At 36.4% G+C, this 16669-nt stretch overlaps 1 protein-coding gene across 11 annotated transcripts in view; it reads right to left on the reverse strand.

The window, feature by feature from the left end:
• UTRN (utrophin) overlaps nt 1–16669 on the reverse strand; it is a 627344-nt gene that overhangs the window by 331328 nt on the left and 279347 nt on the right. For all 11 annotated transcript variants that reach the window (XM_023729352.1, XM_023729345.1, XM_004368852.2 and 8 more), the window contains 4 exons: nt 15944–16116; nt 10944–11094; nt 9547–9722; nt 3702–3837 (listed from right to left, as the gene is read on the reverse strand). In XM_023729352.1, coding sequence (XP_023585120.1) covers nt 3702–3837; nt 9547–9722; nt 10944–11094; nt 15944–16116 — 636 coding nt within the window. The remainder of the gene's footprint in view (nt 1–3701; nt 3838–9546; nt 9723–10943; nt 11095–15943; nt 16117–16669) is intronic.

Raw genomic sequence — 16669 nt, forward strand, 5'->3', positions numbered from 1 at the left:
CTCCAATTAACAGACTTTGGGCCTTTGCCAAATATCAGCTGCTCATAGGTGGATGAATTTATGTCTGGATTCTCAATTCTGTTCCATTGGTCTATGTGTCTGTTGTTGTACCAGTACCAGGCTATTCTGACTACAGTGGAAGTATAATAGATTCTAAAATCAAGTAGTGTGAGGCCTCCCACTTTGTTCCTCCTGAGTAACGCTTTATTTATCCGGGGCCTCTTCCCTTTCCATATGAAGTTGGTCATTTCTTTCTCCATCTCATTAAAAAATGCTGTTGGAATTTGGATTGGGATTCACATTGTATCTGTAGATCGCTTTGGGTAGAACTGACATTTTCACAATGTTGAGTCTTCCTATCCATGAGCAAGGTATGTTTTTCCACTTCATGCAGGTCTCTTTTGGTTTCTTGCAGTAGTGTCTTGTAGTTTTCATAGTATAGGTCTTTTACAACTCTGGTTAGATTTATTCCTAAGTATTTTATCTTCTTGGAGGATATTGTAAATGGTACTGATGGTGATTTCCCCTTCAAGGTTCTCTTTGTTGGTGTAAAGGAATCCAAATGATTTTTGTATGTTTATCTTGTATTCTGAAACTTTGTTGAAATCTTCTATTAGTTCCAATAGTCTTCTTGTGGATTCTTTGGGGTTTTCTGTGTATATGATTATATCATCTGCAAATAGAGATGCCTTCACTTCTTCCCTACAAATTTGGAAGCCCTTTATTTCTTTTTCTAGCCTAATTGCTCTGGCTAGGACCTCCAGCACAATGTTGAATAAGAGTGGTGATAAAGGGCATCCTTGTCTGGTTCCCGTTCTCAAGGGGAATGCTTTCAAAGTCTCTCCATTTAGGATGATGTTAGCTGTTGGCATTGTATAAAAGCCCTTAATTATTTTGAGGAATTTTCCTTCTATTCCTATTTTGCCGAGAGTTTTTATCATGAATGGGTGTTGGACTTTGTCAAATGCCTTTTCTGCATCAATTGATAAGATCATGTGTTTCTTGTCTTTTGTTTTATTTACGTGATGCATTACATTGATTGTCTTTCTAATGTTGAATCATTCCTGTATACCTTGATCATGGTGAATTATTTTTTTGATATGTTGCTGAATTCTATTGGCTAGAATTTTGTTGGGGATTTTTGTGTCAATGTTCATGAGGGATACTGGTCTGTTATTTTCTTTTTTTGTGGTGCCTTTACGTGGTTTAGGTATCAGGGTTATGCTGGCTTCAGAGAATGAGTTTGGGAGTATTCCATCCTTTTTTATGTTCTGAAATACCTTTAGTAGTAGTGGTATTAACTCTTCTCTGGAAATTTGGTAGAATTCTACAGTGAAGCAATCTGGGCCAGGGATTTTTTTTGTTGGGAGTTTTTTAAATACTTTTTCAATCTCCGATTTTGTTATGGGTTTATTTAGTTGTTCTACCTCTGTGTGTGTTAGTTTAGGTAGGTAGTGAGTTTCTAGAAATTTATCCATTTCCTCTAGGTTTTCAAATTTGTAAGAGTATAATTTTTCATAGTATTCTGTTATGATTCTTTTAATTTCAGTTGGGTCTTTTGTGATATCACCCATCTCATTTCTTATTGGCTTCCTCTCCTGTGTTTATTTTGTCAGTTCGGCCAGTGGTTTATAAATTTTGTTGATCTTTTCCAAGAAACAGATTTTGGTCTTATGGGTGATCCAACAGAATGTGGAAATTATTGCACAATATTATTAATACCACATGTAAGTAAAATTTTACTACAGATAATTTAAAACAGTTGCAACAGTACATCAATAGGGAACTGCCAGAAATTCAAGCCAGATTCAGAAGAAGACATGGGATGAGGAATATCATTGCTGATGTCAGATGGATTTTTGCCAAAAACAGAGAATAACAGAAAAATATTTACCTGTGTTTTACTGACTATGCAAAGCCATTCACTGTGTGGATCGTAACAAATTACGGATAACATTGGAAAGAATAGGAATTTCAGAACACTTAATTGTGCTTATGCAGAACCTGTACATAGACCAAACAGAACAAGGGGATACTGCATGGCTTAAAATCAGGAAAGGTGTGTGTCAGGGCTGTATCCTTCCACCATACTTATTCAATCTTTATGCTGAGCAAATAATCTGAGAAGCTGAACTATATGAAAAAGAACACAGCATCAGGAATGGAATAAGATTCATTAATAACCTGCAGTATGCAGATGACACATCCTTGCTTCCTGAAAGTGAAGAGGACTTGAAGCATTTACTAATCAAGATCAAAGACTACAGCCTTCAGTATGGATTACACCTCAACATAAAAAAGAAAAAGTCCTCACAATTGGACCAATAAGCCACATCATGATAAATGGAGAAAATATTGAAGCTTCATTTTACTTGGATCCACAATCAATGCCCATGGAAGCAGCAGTCAAGAAATCAAACGACATATTTGCACTGGGCAAATCTGCTGCAAAAGACCTCTTTAAAGTGTTAAAAAGCAAAGATGTGACTTTGAGGGCTAAGGTGCTCCTGACCCAAGCCATGGTATTTTCAATCGTCCCATATGCATGCAAAAGCTGGACAATGAATAAGAAATCGTGAAGAAGAATTGATGCCTTTGAATTATGGTGTCAGTGAAGAATACTGAATATATCATGGACTGCCAGAAAAACGAACAAATCTATCTTGGAAAAAGTACAGGCAGAATGTTCCTTACAAGCAAGGATGGTGAGACCGTATCTCACATACTTTGGACATGTTATCAGGAGGGACCAGTCTCTGGAAAAGGACATCATGTTTGGTAGAGGGTCAGGGAAAAAGAGGAAGACGCTCAACAAGAGGGACTGACACTGTGGCTGCAAGAATGGCCTCAAACACAGCAACGATAGTGAGGATGGTGCAGGATCGTTCTGTTGTAGATAGGGTCGCTGTGAGTTGGAACCTACTTGACAGCACCTAACACACACGCACAAAAATAAGTGTTTTTCCAAAATTGCCTCAATTATACTCCTTATAGACAAGATCACTTATCAAATTAGTGAGTTGCCTTGCAGGCCTTTTAGGCATGCATGCACGTGCACACACAACTTGTTTTTTTTTTAGATAAAAAAATGTGAGCACATTATGTGTATTTTTCTGCAACAAGTATTTTAAATTCTTAACACAAAAAAATATTTATGGATATAAAAATTCATGGAGATTTGGATATATTTACATATCTATATATCACTGTTTATACTTCGTATAAATATATAACTATGAGCAATTTTTATTGGTTGCAGACTAACAAAGGAAATTTGATTAATACAATCGTGATTAAGCCTATAGCTAAGCTGCTGTTTTCACTTTAGAGTTTTCTTGTAAAATTCAATTTTATAGCTAATAATCAGTAATAATCTTCCAAACCTAAAGAGAAAAACTATAGTTCACAGCATTATTATATTCTAAAATGAGGGAGCCTGTTTAGAATATCCTCTAAAACCTTTGATCTAATACTGAGACCACAATGACTTGTAACTTTTATGTTAGTGACACCTTACCTCAGCAACACTAAAATTATAGCTGTTCTTTAAAACTAAACGCAAAAACTATATTCCTCTTTCAAGTTCACCACAAAGTACAAACTTTCTCTCCATTTTCTTCTCCCATCATGCAATAATTGTTCTTAAGGATAAAGATTCATGTACCAAAAGACACTGGCAAACAGACAAATAAACCACTTACTGTTAGTTCTCGCAGGTTTTCTTCCAGCTCGGTGGTTGATGTCTTTTGTACAGCATTCTCGGCCTTTGTTATCCAGCAGATAATCTCATCTAGCCTTTTCCTATATTCCATCACCTGCTTACGTTCTTCTTTTAGCCTAAAGGAATACATTTTTCAAAAATATTGAGAATATTTACCCAAGTAAGCAGGACATCATATATTTTCTTTGGATATCCTGACCAAATATCCCCCAAAGTAATAATTGATAATAATTATTTTAATACATATTTTTAAATGAGTGCTAATAGTAATGTAAATATTCTGTAACATCAAGAATTATTTGATAAGAGATTTTCCTTAATTAAATCTGAAACATTAAAATGAAAGAATGTTCTCTTCTCTCATGCAAATCATATAGAATTTTACATACAAAGGTCTTTTTTTTAAAGTAAGACACTACTGTACAACATAACAGAAGTTTAAATAAACATAAAAAAATGCCTTTATCTAAAATAATAAGGAAAAACACATAATTCTCTTTGAATGCTCTATGGCGATAGAAAGGCCTCATTATATGACATATTATTCACATTAGGTGGCAAATATTACTCTACTTTATTCATAGGACAGAAAGACTACGAACAAAGAAAGCAAAGTACTGAGAACTGGAAAAACTTCAGAAGTATTAGAAAAGACAAGAAAATGGAAATCTGGTTAATTCATTAAAATAAGTATTATATTTGAATATAGCACCAAGTTATAAAAAGAGATTCTAAAGAAAAAAATGGCAAAAGATTTAAAGGAATGTAATGAAAACAAATAGATGAATATAAAAAAGGAACTGACTTAATTAGATCTTTTAAATGTTATAAGGATAACATTTATAAGAATATCAGCCATCTGTCAGTAGATGAGAATATAATTAGAACTCAGATGACAAATAAAAGCGTGTATTTTTGTAATAGAGCTTTGGAAGCTATTAACAGCTAAATAAATGTAAAGTGGCATATTATTATTATTATAGCTGCTGCTAGTTACAGGCTTGTTTAAAAAGAGAATGCAATTTTTTAATGAATTATATTTTATCACTCTTAACAAGAACTTACTTTTTTTATAGCTATGACTTTTTCTTTTTAATCACACAAAGACCTAACATAATGATACAGTATACATAATAAAATGCTAAACAATACTTATATATTGAGTAGATAGTCTATAATATTTGAAGACTGATATTAATAACTGATTACTCTCTCTGTGAGAGAGTAAGCTTCTGTTTGTTGAAGTCATCCACTTGTGGTATTTCCGCTTTAGCAGCACTAGATAACTAAGATGGGTAGTAACGAGTTTGCATAGAGAGACAGCTAGCATGGAAATGACCTATCTCCTAGGCCTTTAATAACTTTAATCACTGCAAAATCAAAAGTTCTCATTAAGTATCCATCAGGAGAGAACACTGCTTCAATTTTTTTTTAAATCAATCAATAGTACTAATGAGGTAAGACTCCCTGTATCTGAGAAAACTGAACATATATAGCAACTTTGGAAACATCCAAGTATTATTATAGACCTTTTGCTTCCTAAAGAAGTGTAGGAATTTGAATTTCCAGTGTTTTCCAGTGTTTCATAATCATGACTAATTTAGTCTTTAAAAAACGTATCCATGAAAGAAGCTGACATTATCAAGTAACTTCAACAGACATACTTTAGTCTCAAAAAAATTTTCATCTGCACACTAGTTAAATATAATCTACATTTTAAATGTTATCACTAAGAGTAAAAACATGTTATGAATTCATATTCAAACAGTAGCTAACAATTGCTCACTAAGGAATAACACCATAAGTTGCTGAATTGTGCAAATATTTAAGTACAGGCATTCACACAAAAACAAATTGAACTGTGTGGTAATTCTCAGTGACTCTGATAATAGTACACACATAAAAGCTCTTAAAGCTCCAAGGTGGCCCCAGTTTAAGATAGATTATAAACCTGAAGTGAAGTTAAACATGAACCTATGGAAACAGATACTGTTTTAGTCAAAATACAAGATATTGAGAAAGAGATTCATTTTTCTTCTTGCTTCTAAAAAATGAGTAAAATATGTATTAGCTTCACCTTGTTAGTTCCGGGAACAATAATTACCACATTCTACAAAGATCCATCTGAAAATCTTCAGGGGAATTTCTGCATTAATTGTTAAAACCCTGTCAATAGGTATATCTTTTTGCTTAAGAAGGCCTAGGAGATAGGTCATTTCCATGCTAGCTGTCTCTCTATGCAAACTCGTTACTACCCATCTTAGTTATCTAGTGCTGCTAAAGCGGAAATACCACAAGTGGATGACTTCAACAAACAGAAGCTTACTCTCTCACAGTCTAAGAGGCTAGAATTCCAAATTCAGGGCATCAGCTCCAGGGGAAGGCTTTCTCTGTCAGCTCTGGAGGAAGGTCTTTGTCATCAATCTTCCCCTGTACTAGGAGCTTCTCACCGCAAGAACCCCGGGTCCAAAGAACACACTCCGCTCCCAGCGCTGCTTTCTTGGCGGTATGAGGTCCCCCTGTCTCTCTGCTGACTTCTGTCTTTTATATCTCAAAAGAGACTAGCTTAAGACACTATCTAATCTTATAGATCCATCAACATAACTGCCACAAATCCATCTCATTAACATCAAAGTGATAGGAGTTACAACACATATGGAAATCACATCAGATGACAAAATGGTAGATAATCATACAATACTGGGAACCACGACCTACCCAAGTTGACAGATATATCTGGGGGACACAATTCAATCCATGACACCACTCCATATAAGATCCCATGGGATCTCAGCTTGGAATCCCACTCTTTCTTCCCTGAACCCTCACCCACAGCTAATCTTTGCAGATCTCTGACAGGGCCACGCTAGTTAATACCTCCTCATCTTTGCCTGTTCTACTTCTTTTCCCTAGAAGGCCTTCCTTAGAAGGAAATTATGGGAAATTTCTACAAATGCTTCAAAATTCACCTTAAGTATCCCTTCTCTGTGATGCCTATCACATCTGCCTGTATGAGAATACTTCATCTTACTAAAGATGCTTTCTTTAATCCTACTACCTCATTTCTTCTTTAAACATTTTTCCTCTTCTTCGTCTCTGAGCTTCTTAATCCTATTTGTATCCTCAGTGCTGAATACAAGGCTCAATAAAACTTGATCAAATCCGTCAATCATTGGCCAAACTCAGCAACAACATGCTGGTTGAGTAAGTTCTAGGCTAACTTACAATTAGTATCCTGAGTATTTACTAGGAAATAGGGCATAAAAATTTTACAAACCCTGTCTCATTTAACCCTCACAACAATCCTCTAATGAAATATCATATTCTCATTCACAGAGGGGGAAACTTTGACCATAGAGCTCTGTGGTCTCGCCAAGTTTGTAGAGCATGGTGCTTGAGAGCATAAGACAGTGCTATCACCCATGGCAAGACGCTGGACAAGTTACTTAACCTCTCTCCTCTGAGTCTCAATGTCCCAAAGTGTACAACGGGCACAACAGTCCCCACAAGGGATATTATTAAAAAAAAAAAAAAAAAACACTCGTTGTCGTCGAGTTGATTCCGACTCATAGCAACCCTATAGAACAGAGTAGAACCACCCCATATTGTTTCAAAGGAGCAGCTGGTGGATTCGAACTGCACATCTTTTGGTTAACAGCCAATCTCTTAATCATTGTTTTAAAAAAAACCCAAAAACCAAACCCACTGCCATCAAGTTGATTCTGACTCATAGCAACCCTAAAGAACAGAGTAGACCTGCCCCACACAGTCTCCAAGGAGCGCCTGCTGGATTTGAACTGCTGACCTTTTGGTTAGCAGCCATAGCTCTTAACCACTACATCCATGGGGTTTCCTAGCCACTATTAGTGAGGATTGAATGAGGCAGTGTATGTGAGGTGCCAAATACAGCTCTCTGCTACATGTGAATCTCTTGACCAATTAGTCTCTTAGCCAAAACACACAAAATAATAAGCAGTAAACCAGTTGCTGTCAACTTGATTCCAACTCATGGTGATCCCATGTGTATCAGAGTAGAACTATGCTCCACAGGGTTTTCAATGGATGATTTTTTTTTGGAAGTAGATCCTCAGGCATTTCTTCTAAGGTGCCTCTGGGTGGACTCAAACCCCCAACCTTTCGGTTAGCTGACTAGCACATTAACCATTTGCACCACCCAGGGACTCCACTCAAAGTAACAGAAGATATTAGTTTGTAAAAAGCAGCCATAGACCACATCGTACTTGAATGTTTTATGTCACATTATAATACTGGACTTGATAAAACATTACACTGGCCTGCAAAAAAATAATAGCTTCTTGTTAAAATAATATATCATTTACAGAGTTAAAATTAAAAGAAAAAAATATTTCTTGGACTTCTTAACCCAAAACTACCATTAAATTAAAAAAAAGGATCCTTAATGATATGGAACGTATTAGGCAAAGTAGAAATCATCCATTAAATCTTGACTGTCTCACAAAATAATTTCAAATAATTTTCAAGTATTATATACAACAGTATGTATAATGCTGAGTATTGTATTCACTGGTGATGAAATTGGTTTGCAGCCAGAAGCCAAGCTAATAAAACCTGGGGCACTGTAACATCATCTAATATTAAAAATAAATAATACATTATATTTATTATATTGCATAGATAAGGAACTTTCTTATTCATAAAGCCTGTTATATATGCACAGAACGTATCATGGGCCACTAAGAACAGCCTAATAAAGACTCAGAAGCTCAGGCAGGAAATGACCCAGTGGGTCCTAGAACCTGAATCCAGATCTTTGCACTGGAAGTCCAGTAACACACTTTCAACAACTTCAAGCTGCCTCCACATAATCAGCATATCATAAGAAACAGCAATAAAAGGAATAAAAGTGTGCTTTGCTACCATTTTTTTTTAGTTGCGTCAAGTCAGTTCTGAGACTCATGGAGACCCCGTGTGGGCAGAGTAGAACTGCTCCATAGGGTTTTCAACGCTGTGACCTTTCAGAAGCAGATTGCCAGGCCTGTCTTCTAAGGTGCCTCTCGGTAGGTTCGAACAGCCAACCCTTCAGCTAGTAGTCAGGCGCTTAACTGCACCACCCAAAGACTCCTATAAGATATGTTTTATTTATGTGGCGTGTGAGTGGAAAAGTTAGACTTAAGGACTGCTTAAAAACCCAGTAAGGGGGGGACCATGGACAGTGGAGGTCTTAAATGTCAATAAAACTCCTATCATAATGTCAGACCTCTTTAAAGTGTTAAAAAGCAAAGATGACACCATGAAGTCTAAGGTGCGCCTGACCCAAGCCACGGGTTTTCAATCGTCTCATACGCATGCAAAAGCTGGACAATGAATAAGGAAGATCAAAGAATTGATGGCTTTGAGTTATGCTGTTGACGAAGAATACTGAATATACCACGGACAGCCAAAAGAACGAACAAATCTGTCTTGGAAGAAGTACAACCAGAATGCTCCTTAGAAGCAAGGATGGCAGGACTACACCTCACATAACTTAGGACATGTTATCAGTAGGGACAAGTCCCTGGAGCAGGACATCATGGTTAGTAAAGTAGAGGGTCAGTGAAAAGAAGAAGACCCTCAATGAGATGGATTGACACAGTGGCTGCAACAATGGGCTCAAGCATAACAAGGATTGTGAGGATGGTGCAGGACCCTGCAATGTTTCATTCTGTTGTCCACTGGGGCACTATGAGTCAGAACAGACTCAATGGCACCTAACAACAACGTGACCGTAAAAGAACTTTGAACTGACCTAATTGTACCCCCAAACAGCTTCACCCTGTGCCCTCAAGTTATCATGTCTGAATCACCTTGGCTGCCTAGCCTTCACTTCTGCGGTCACTGCACTCCAGCGTTGGTTTAGACCTGCCAGCTTGTCTTTCAAGAAGCTTCCACTTGTGGAGGAGAGTTTCTGTACAATGCTGTCTCCAGTTCCGTTTAGGGCTGCAAAACTAGGCTGGTGGCTACTGATGCCTTCTTCGAGTTCCTGTAACAGAGTATAACCTACAATTAATTCTACTACTAAATTAAACTTTTCTGACACAATGAATTCACCCAGGAGTTGTGGTATCAATATAAGTGTTAGAGACATGAAGTTTGGAAGGATATTATTTTACCTTTATGCTTTAAAAGGCATTTTAAAACAATACAATTACATTTCAAAGAAAACACTAAATGAAATCTATTTTGAAATGTAATTCACTCTCATGAATGCCATTAGGTAAAATACAGTGAAAAAGGACAACTAAAAATATTAAAAAATAATAATAATAATAACAGCTGTTTACATTGCAGCATAAGCATCAATCATATTTGATTAAAGTGAATTATCTTCTTTCAAACATGAGCCTGTAAGTATCTCTTAAAAAATATATGTATATACTCCATAAACCCTTATGTCCTATCATATATAAGTAAGCTTCAGTGTGCATTCTACTGAGACATTGCTTCACTGCCCTGCAAATTTTTAAATCAACGGATTAAAGGAATAATTTAAAGGTCAGATTTAAACACTCACGTGTAATTCCAAAATTAATACATCTTTATGGCAAAAATAAAAGCATTCTCTTTAACTACTCAAAAACCTTCTACATAAAATATATTTGAAGATTTAATAAGGAAATATTTTATCAATGGTAAAATTGAAATTTTTTTTGGTTTCTACTATGAGTTTTAAAGACCTATTGTTATCAGAAGAACGAACCTAGCTATTGTGTTGTATTTTCCAAGATGGAATTAGATTTACGTGAGCAGCTGCCCTCTATAGCTCAAGAATAATTTACTTTTATGATAATTATCAATGATACAAAGAAAAATGAGATACCTCAGTGTTTGTGGACAGAAAACAAAGACAAGGTATAGATCTGTTTTAAAGATCTGCCCTTGAGATAGATTTGGGTGCAAAATTTTTCACATTTTATTCTCAATATAAAGGTCTTAAAATAACATTGTTTTTTATATTAGCTACTGAAGAGTAAATTTCTATTTAAATTTCTTTGTAAAATTCTGATTAAAAATGGTAAATGACTGATATTTTTTAAACCATTGAAACTGGAAACTAGAATTGGAACAGAAATTACAAATTGTCTATACTCCTGAAAAACCATCATATTTGGTCCCTACTTCTGAGAATCTGTGTTGAAAGCCACGTGCTAAATACATATGTAACCTCTTTAGCAGAGATCCCATCCTGTGGCAGAGCACTCACCTGCTGATGTATCCTGGCTTTCTCCAAATCCAGGCTGCCATCTGGAGCACAGGTATCAACCAGCAACTGCTTGACTTCCGTTATCCACTGTGTGAGGTCATTAAGGTCACAGTTGAACTGTCTCCATTCTTCCAAAGCCCTATCTGAATAACTACAGGAAGACAAACAAAATAAAGATTTCCCACCTTTCCAGGACTGCTGAGAAGCAATTTTTCTAAAAAGGGAATTCAAACACCATTTAAACTGAAAGACCAAGAACAACTTAATTCACAGCTCATTGCTCTACAAGTTACAGTTAACAAGTCCCCTTAGAGAAACCCACATCATACCAACAGCAAAGGCACCTGCTTCCCACTTTGCCCCTGCCTCTTTCTCTCTCTCAATACCTTTCTCTCTTTTATGCACATGTGTGTGTGCACGCATGCACTCACACACACTAAGGCAGCTTTGTAACTGAAGAGACTACACTGAGGCCAAGCAAACTTTGCCTTTCTGGCTAGGAGAATCAAGATTAATTAGCCGCAGGCACATTAACCCACCCAACTTTATACCCTTAACATTTCAAATACCATGAAATATAAAATATGATTAATTACTCTACTCTCTTTACTCAGGAAAAATATGCCAGAACACTTAGTTCCCAGTTAAAACAAAGTCCCAAAGGCCAAAACTCTTCACAATTTCCTTGTACTCCATGGTCTCTGGCAAACGAGTAATCCTTAGCGTCCCATTCACCTGAACCCAGCACAGCATGGAGGTGCGGGCAAGGCCCTGAGTGAGACTCCCTACAGGGCACTGAGCCAAAGGGCTACTGAGATTCTGTTTAAACGTGACTCTCTTAGAAATTACAGGAAGTAAAACTCCAGTGCATGTCATATTCAGAACGTGTAAAATAAACATAAAAAGGAAATGCTCTATTGGATTAGAATCCTAAATTTTTTTTTTCTACCTTGTTGTTTTAGAGTAATGGAGCTGGGAGAGGTTTAGAAGAGCTCTCTGAAATTTAAACAGTAATAAATTTTTTACTTTTTATAATAAAAATATTAAAAACCACAAAAAAAGGTCTCTGATCATCACTAACCCTAAATAATATTTATATTATCTTCTTCCATGAAAGTCATTTTTTAAATTCAGTAAGTATTTGTTGACTGCCCAGAGGAAAGCAAAACTCTATTGAGTATGATAAAAATAAGAGCACTTTAAGCAAAATACTACAAGAAGATGTTAAGGCTATCTTCATTATCACTTATAACAATGCTTGATAACTATATAGAAATCACAATTTCCAACTTGAAGATTCTGCAGTCATCGATCGGAAATGTTGCCAGAAAGGCTGCTCTAAAGATACAAAGACTTTAAGAAAAACATTAAACTCAGAAAATATCAATAACATAGTAACAGCACAATAAATTTCAAATAAATCTATGCAGCACAGCTATGTATTAACTTGAACAGAGTTGTAGAAAAGGAGATTCATGTTCAGGTAGGGTTTGCAAAGCCATCGCCTCCTCCCTAATCCAGCCAGGTGGTGTGGAGGCAGCACAGAATCATGAAGGACAACGGACTTCCAGAGAGTCAAGGGACTCTAATGACTTCATCCACTTCATGACCACATTGGGAAGTCTGCTACCCTATCCCATCCTTGGTTTGGATTTAAACTAGAAAAAGATAAGTTTTCTGTCTCTGGAGTTCCTGGGTGGTGCAACTGGTTAAGTGATTAACTACTAATGGAAAGGTTGGCACTAAAATTCTAACTGAACTTGCTATCCTTCCCTAGGCACTCACCCCACCACCTATCTTCCCTGAATCTGGGAATGGCACCATTACCTACCTAGGAAGGAAGAAGCCCTGGTAGCACAAAGGTTAAGTGCTCGACTGCTATCCAGCAGATTGGTGGTTCAAACCTACCCAGCGGCTCCACGGAAGAAAGATCTAGCAATCAGTTTCCATAAAGATTATAGCCTAGAAAACCCTATGGGGCAGTTCTACTCTGTCAAATGGGGTTGCTATGAGTCGGAATTGACTCAACAGCACCTACCAACAACAATTTACATATGTCCTTAAGACAAAGACTTGGGTGTCATTTTTTATTCTTCCCCTTTCCTTCCTCAAACATCCCATCATCACCACATCTTACTGATTCAACTCTCCAGACAGTTCTTGAATTTTCCCCTTAGTCTCCACTTCTGCAGCAATTTCCCTAGTCAAACTATCATCATGGGACAACCACAAACTGGTCTCCTTCAGTCTTTTTATTTATTTATTTATTTTGTTTTTGTTTATTGTTGTAGTTTAGAAGAAGTTTACATTTCTAGTTAGTCTCCCATACAAAAATTTATACATACATTGTTATGTGACCCTAATTGCTCTCCCCATACTGTGACAGCACACTCCTCCTCCACCGCTGATTCCCCATGTCCATTCAACCAGCTCCTAACCCTCTCTGCCTTCCCATCTCACCTCTGGACAGAAGCTGCCCATTTAGTCTCTTGTATCTACTTGAGCTAAGAGGCACACTCTTCACGAGTATCACTTTATGTCCCACAGTCCAGTCCAATCCCTGAAGAGTTGGCCTTGGAAATTGTTTTAGTTCTGGGCTGAGAATCTGGGGGCCACACTTTCCAGGGTTCCTCCAGTCTCAATGAGACCATTAAGTCTGGTCTTCTTACTAGAATTTGAGTTCTGCACCCTACCCTTCTCCTACTCCATCAAGGGACTCTCTCTTGTGTTCGCTGTCAGGGCAGTCACTGGTGGTAGCCAGGCACCATCTGGTTCTTGTGGTCTCAGGTTGATGAAGTCTCTGGTTTATGTGGCCCTTTCTCTCCTTTAGTCTTAACCTCAACCAAACCATTCTACAATCAGCAAGCTGTCATTCCTTTGCTAAAAATACTGCAATGGCTTCCTATTGTTCTCAGAATAAAATACAAATAGCTTGATATGACACACAGAGATCCTTCATAATTTGATCCCTTTAGATCTTTCTGGTCTCATCTCTTTGCCATAAGTTCTAGCTCTGCTGGATTATTTTCATTGCCTCAAAAGCATCACACTCACTTTTATCTATGACCCTCTGCAACGTTGCATTCCATCTCTTCCTTCACCTGGCTAACTTCACAATCTCCAAGAAGTCTTCCTACATCCCTGAGAGCTCCTAACATGGTCTCCTATATTATTCCCATCATACATCTATGCACTGTTTAATAACCGCCTTTCTCCTTTTCTCCTCTATATGTCATTGGACCTTAAGGAAAGAGACTGTATCTATATAGTGGATTTGCTTACAACTCTTTACAGTCACTTACATGTGGCTTTATGTGCTTACATTAGTAGGCACTTAAACATTTATTAAGTGGATGATGCATGGACAGATGGGTAGATAGGCAGATGGATGGGCAAAGTCTTTCTATGGTAAAATGATGGAATTTCAGAAATTTTTTAAAAGATGGAAAAAGAAGAATTGATAGAATTAAGAGGGAAAATTATTTCTGATAGAAGACAGAACTCTGAGTCTGCAACAAAGAAAAATTTTAATCAGGTTTCTGTGAAGTGAGTAAAGAAAATTGAATAAGTAAAAGGTATTGTAAATTGAACCATCTGAAGAATACTTCTGAAAGCCTTCTAAGATGAAGACACAGCAGTGAAAGTCACCAAAGTACATAAACAGAATAATTACCTGAGAAGACCTTAATAGGAGAGAAGATACACATTCCAAGGATTCAAGAATCCAAGATAAAGAAGAAGAAACACCTGGCCTAAAGAAGGGGATGAAATATCAGGCAAAGGGGAGTGCCACCATTCATCTAAGATAGTTCTCAAGTTACATTTGAGAAAATATAAAAGTTAATACCATGGTCCATTGCAGAGTAGGCATAAAAGAGTTCTGAAAGAAGATCTGTTTTATTTTTATAATATCCATCCTACTTTTGGGGGCAATGGTGGTTCAATAGTTATTCTGTAACAAATGACTTTTCATCTAATAATCAAGCCCAATGAAATGCTTAAAAATATGGATAAAGATGTATGTAAAAGGATATTCTTTAATTGTACAAGGGGATTGTTTAAAAAAAAAAAGACATATCCATAAAAGGGATATATCATAACGCCATTAAAAGTTATTGTCTCAAAGATCATTTAATCACATGAAAAGTATAGGTGAAAAAAACTATTAAAAACATGACATTACTGATTGTGTATCTCGAAAATTTTCAATGTATTATTCCATTGCCTTTCCTCTTATACACTACTTTATACTAGGCTATTTCACATTTTATTTAGCTTTCCACTCCCTACATAACTCCTGGTGAAAAAATTACCAATTTTAATTTCCACCTATTAACAGGCATGGTCAAAATCTAGTAAGAAGGCTCAAAAACATTCTATTAAACAGAAAGTTATGAAAAAAGAGTTTGGGGTTATATATAGATTCCAATTATCTGTAGTTCAGTCTGTTCTCCACTGACATTAATCATCAAGCATGTGGAGAAATTAAACATTAATGAAAATTTTTTTTAACTTTTTCAAACCAAATTGACACTATTTAGATATTAAAAACTCAAGGTGCTTCCATATTGTCAAGACATTATGTTGTAAACAGTCGTCTATATGTGATCAGACTCCTCCTTCTTTATGGAAAAATCCCCCTCACGACTGAGTGTTGTTGTTGTTGGGTGCTGTTGAGTCGATTCCAACTCATAGTGACCCATTGTGACAAACAAGAACCTCCCCAGAGGGTTTTCTAGGCTGTGATCTTTACGGGACCAGATTGCAGGGTCCTTCTCCAGGAAAGAGGCTCAGGGGGTCTCAATCGCCAACCTTTGGGTTAGCAGGCAAGGAAGTGCTTAACCGTTGTGCCACCAGTGCTCCTTTCATAATTGATTAAACAGGACAAATTACAAGCGTGTGAAACATACTCTCATAAATCTACACATGACCTTTTTCAAAGACCATGAACTTAAAAGCCTTTTTGCAAAAAATTAAATATTAATTTAATTTACACATACCCTTTACAATCATTGTATATTCTATTAACTCCGTCCCATTTTGCATTCAATTGAGTAAGTGCATCCCCGATCTGAACAGCTTCAGGTCCAGAAGCTTCAAGCATAACATCTGGTTGCTTCTCATGAATGACTGCAATCTGCTCTCCAAGTTTGTCCAGTTGGTCTTTGATATTCTGCAAATATATTGTGTTATATTAACAAAGTCCAGTACAGACATAAAAATAATAGAAACTCAGATGAGGAAAAATTTATATTGCGTAAGACTAATTTAAAATAATACTGAGGTATAATAATTGTTGCTAATCAAAACTGGAAACATTTTTTTTAAATAATACCCTGTGTTAGACAAAGTGTAAAGAATGTTAAATAATTTACTAATGGCAGGAAAAAAAAAATCCTCACAGATGTTTAAGGTGGCATTTGTACACGTCATAGGAAAAGCTTCAATCATATTCTGTAAAGGTAATGAAATGTTTGAAGCTGGAATTACTTATATTTCAAATCCGAATAATCATAGTTTAAACGACAGAAATAAGCTATCAAACTTTGCAAACCAATCAGTGATTCTGTTGTGATTTTATACATAAATGTAATCAAAATATATGGAAAATCTTAAAGGGATTTAGTAGTATTATGAATTAACTAACAACTTCCAGATCCCTAATTATCTTACAATCAACATGCCAATCAACATTCAAACAACCAGCCAATCTTAAATCACAGATG

The sequence above is a fragment of the Trichechus manatus genome, unplaced genomic scaffold (assembly GCF_000243295.1).
Source record: "Trichechus manatus latirostris isolate Lorelei unplaced genomic scaffold, TriManLat1.0 scaffold00002, whole genome shotgun sequence".
Classification (NCBI taxonomy): domain Eukaryota; kingdom Metazoa; phylum Chordata; class Mammalia; order Sirenia; family Trichechidae; genus Trichechus; species Trichechus manatus.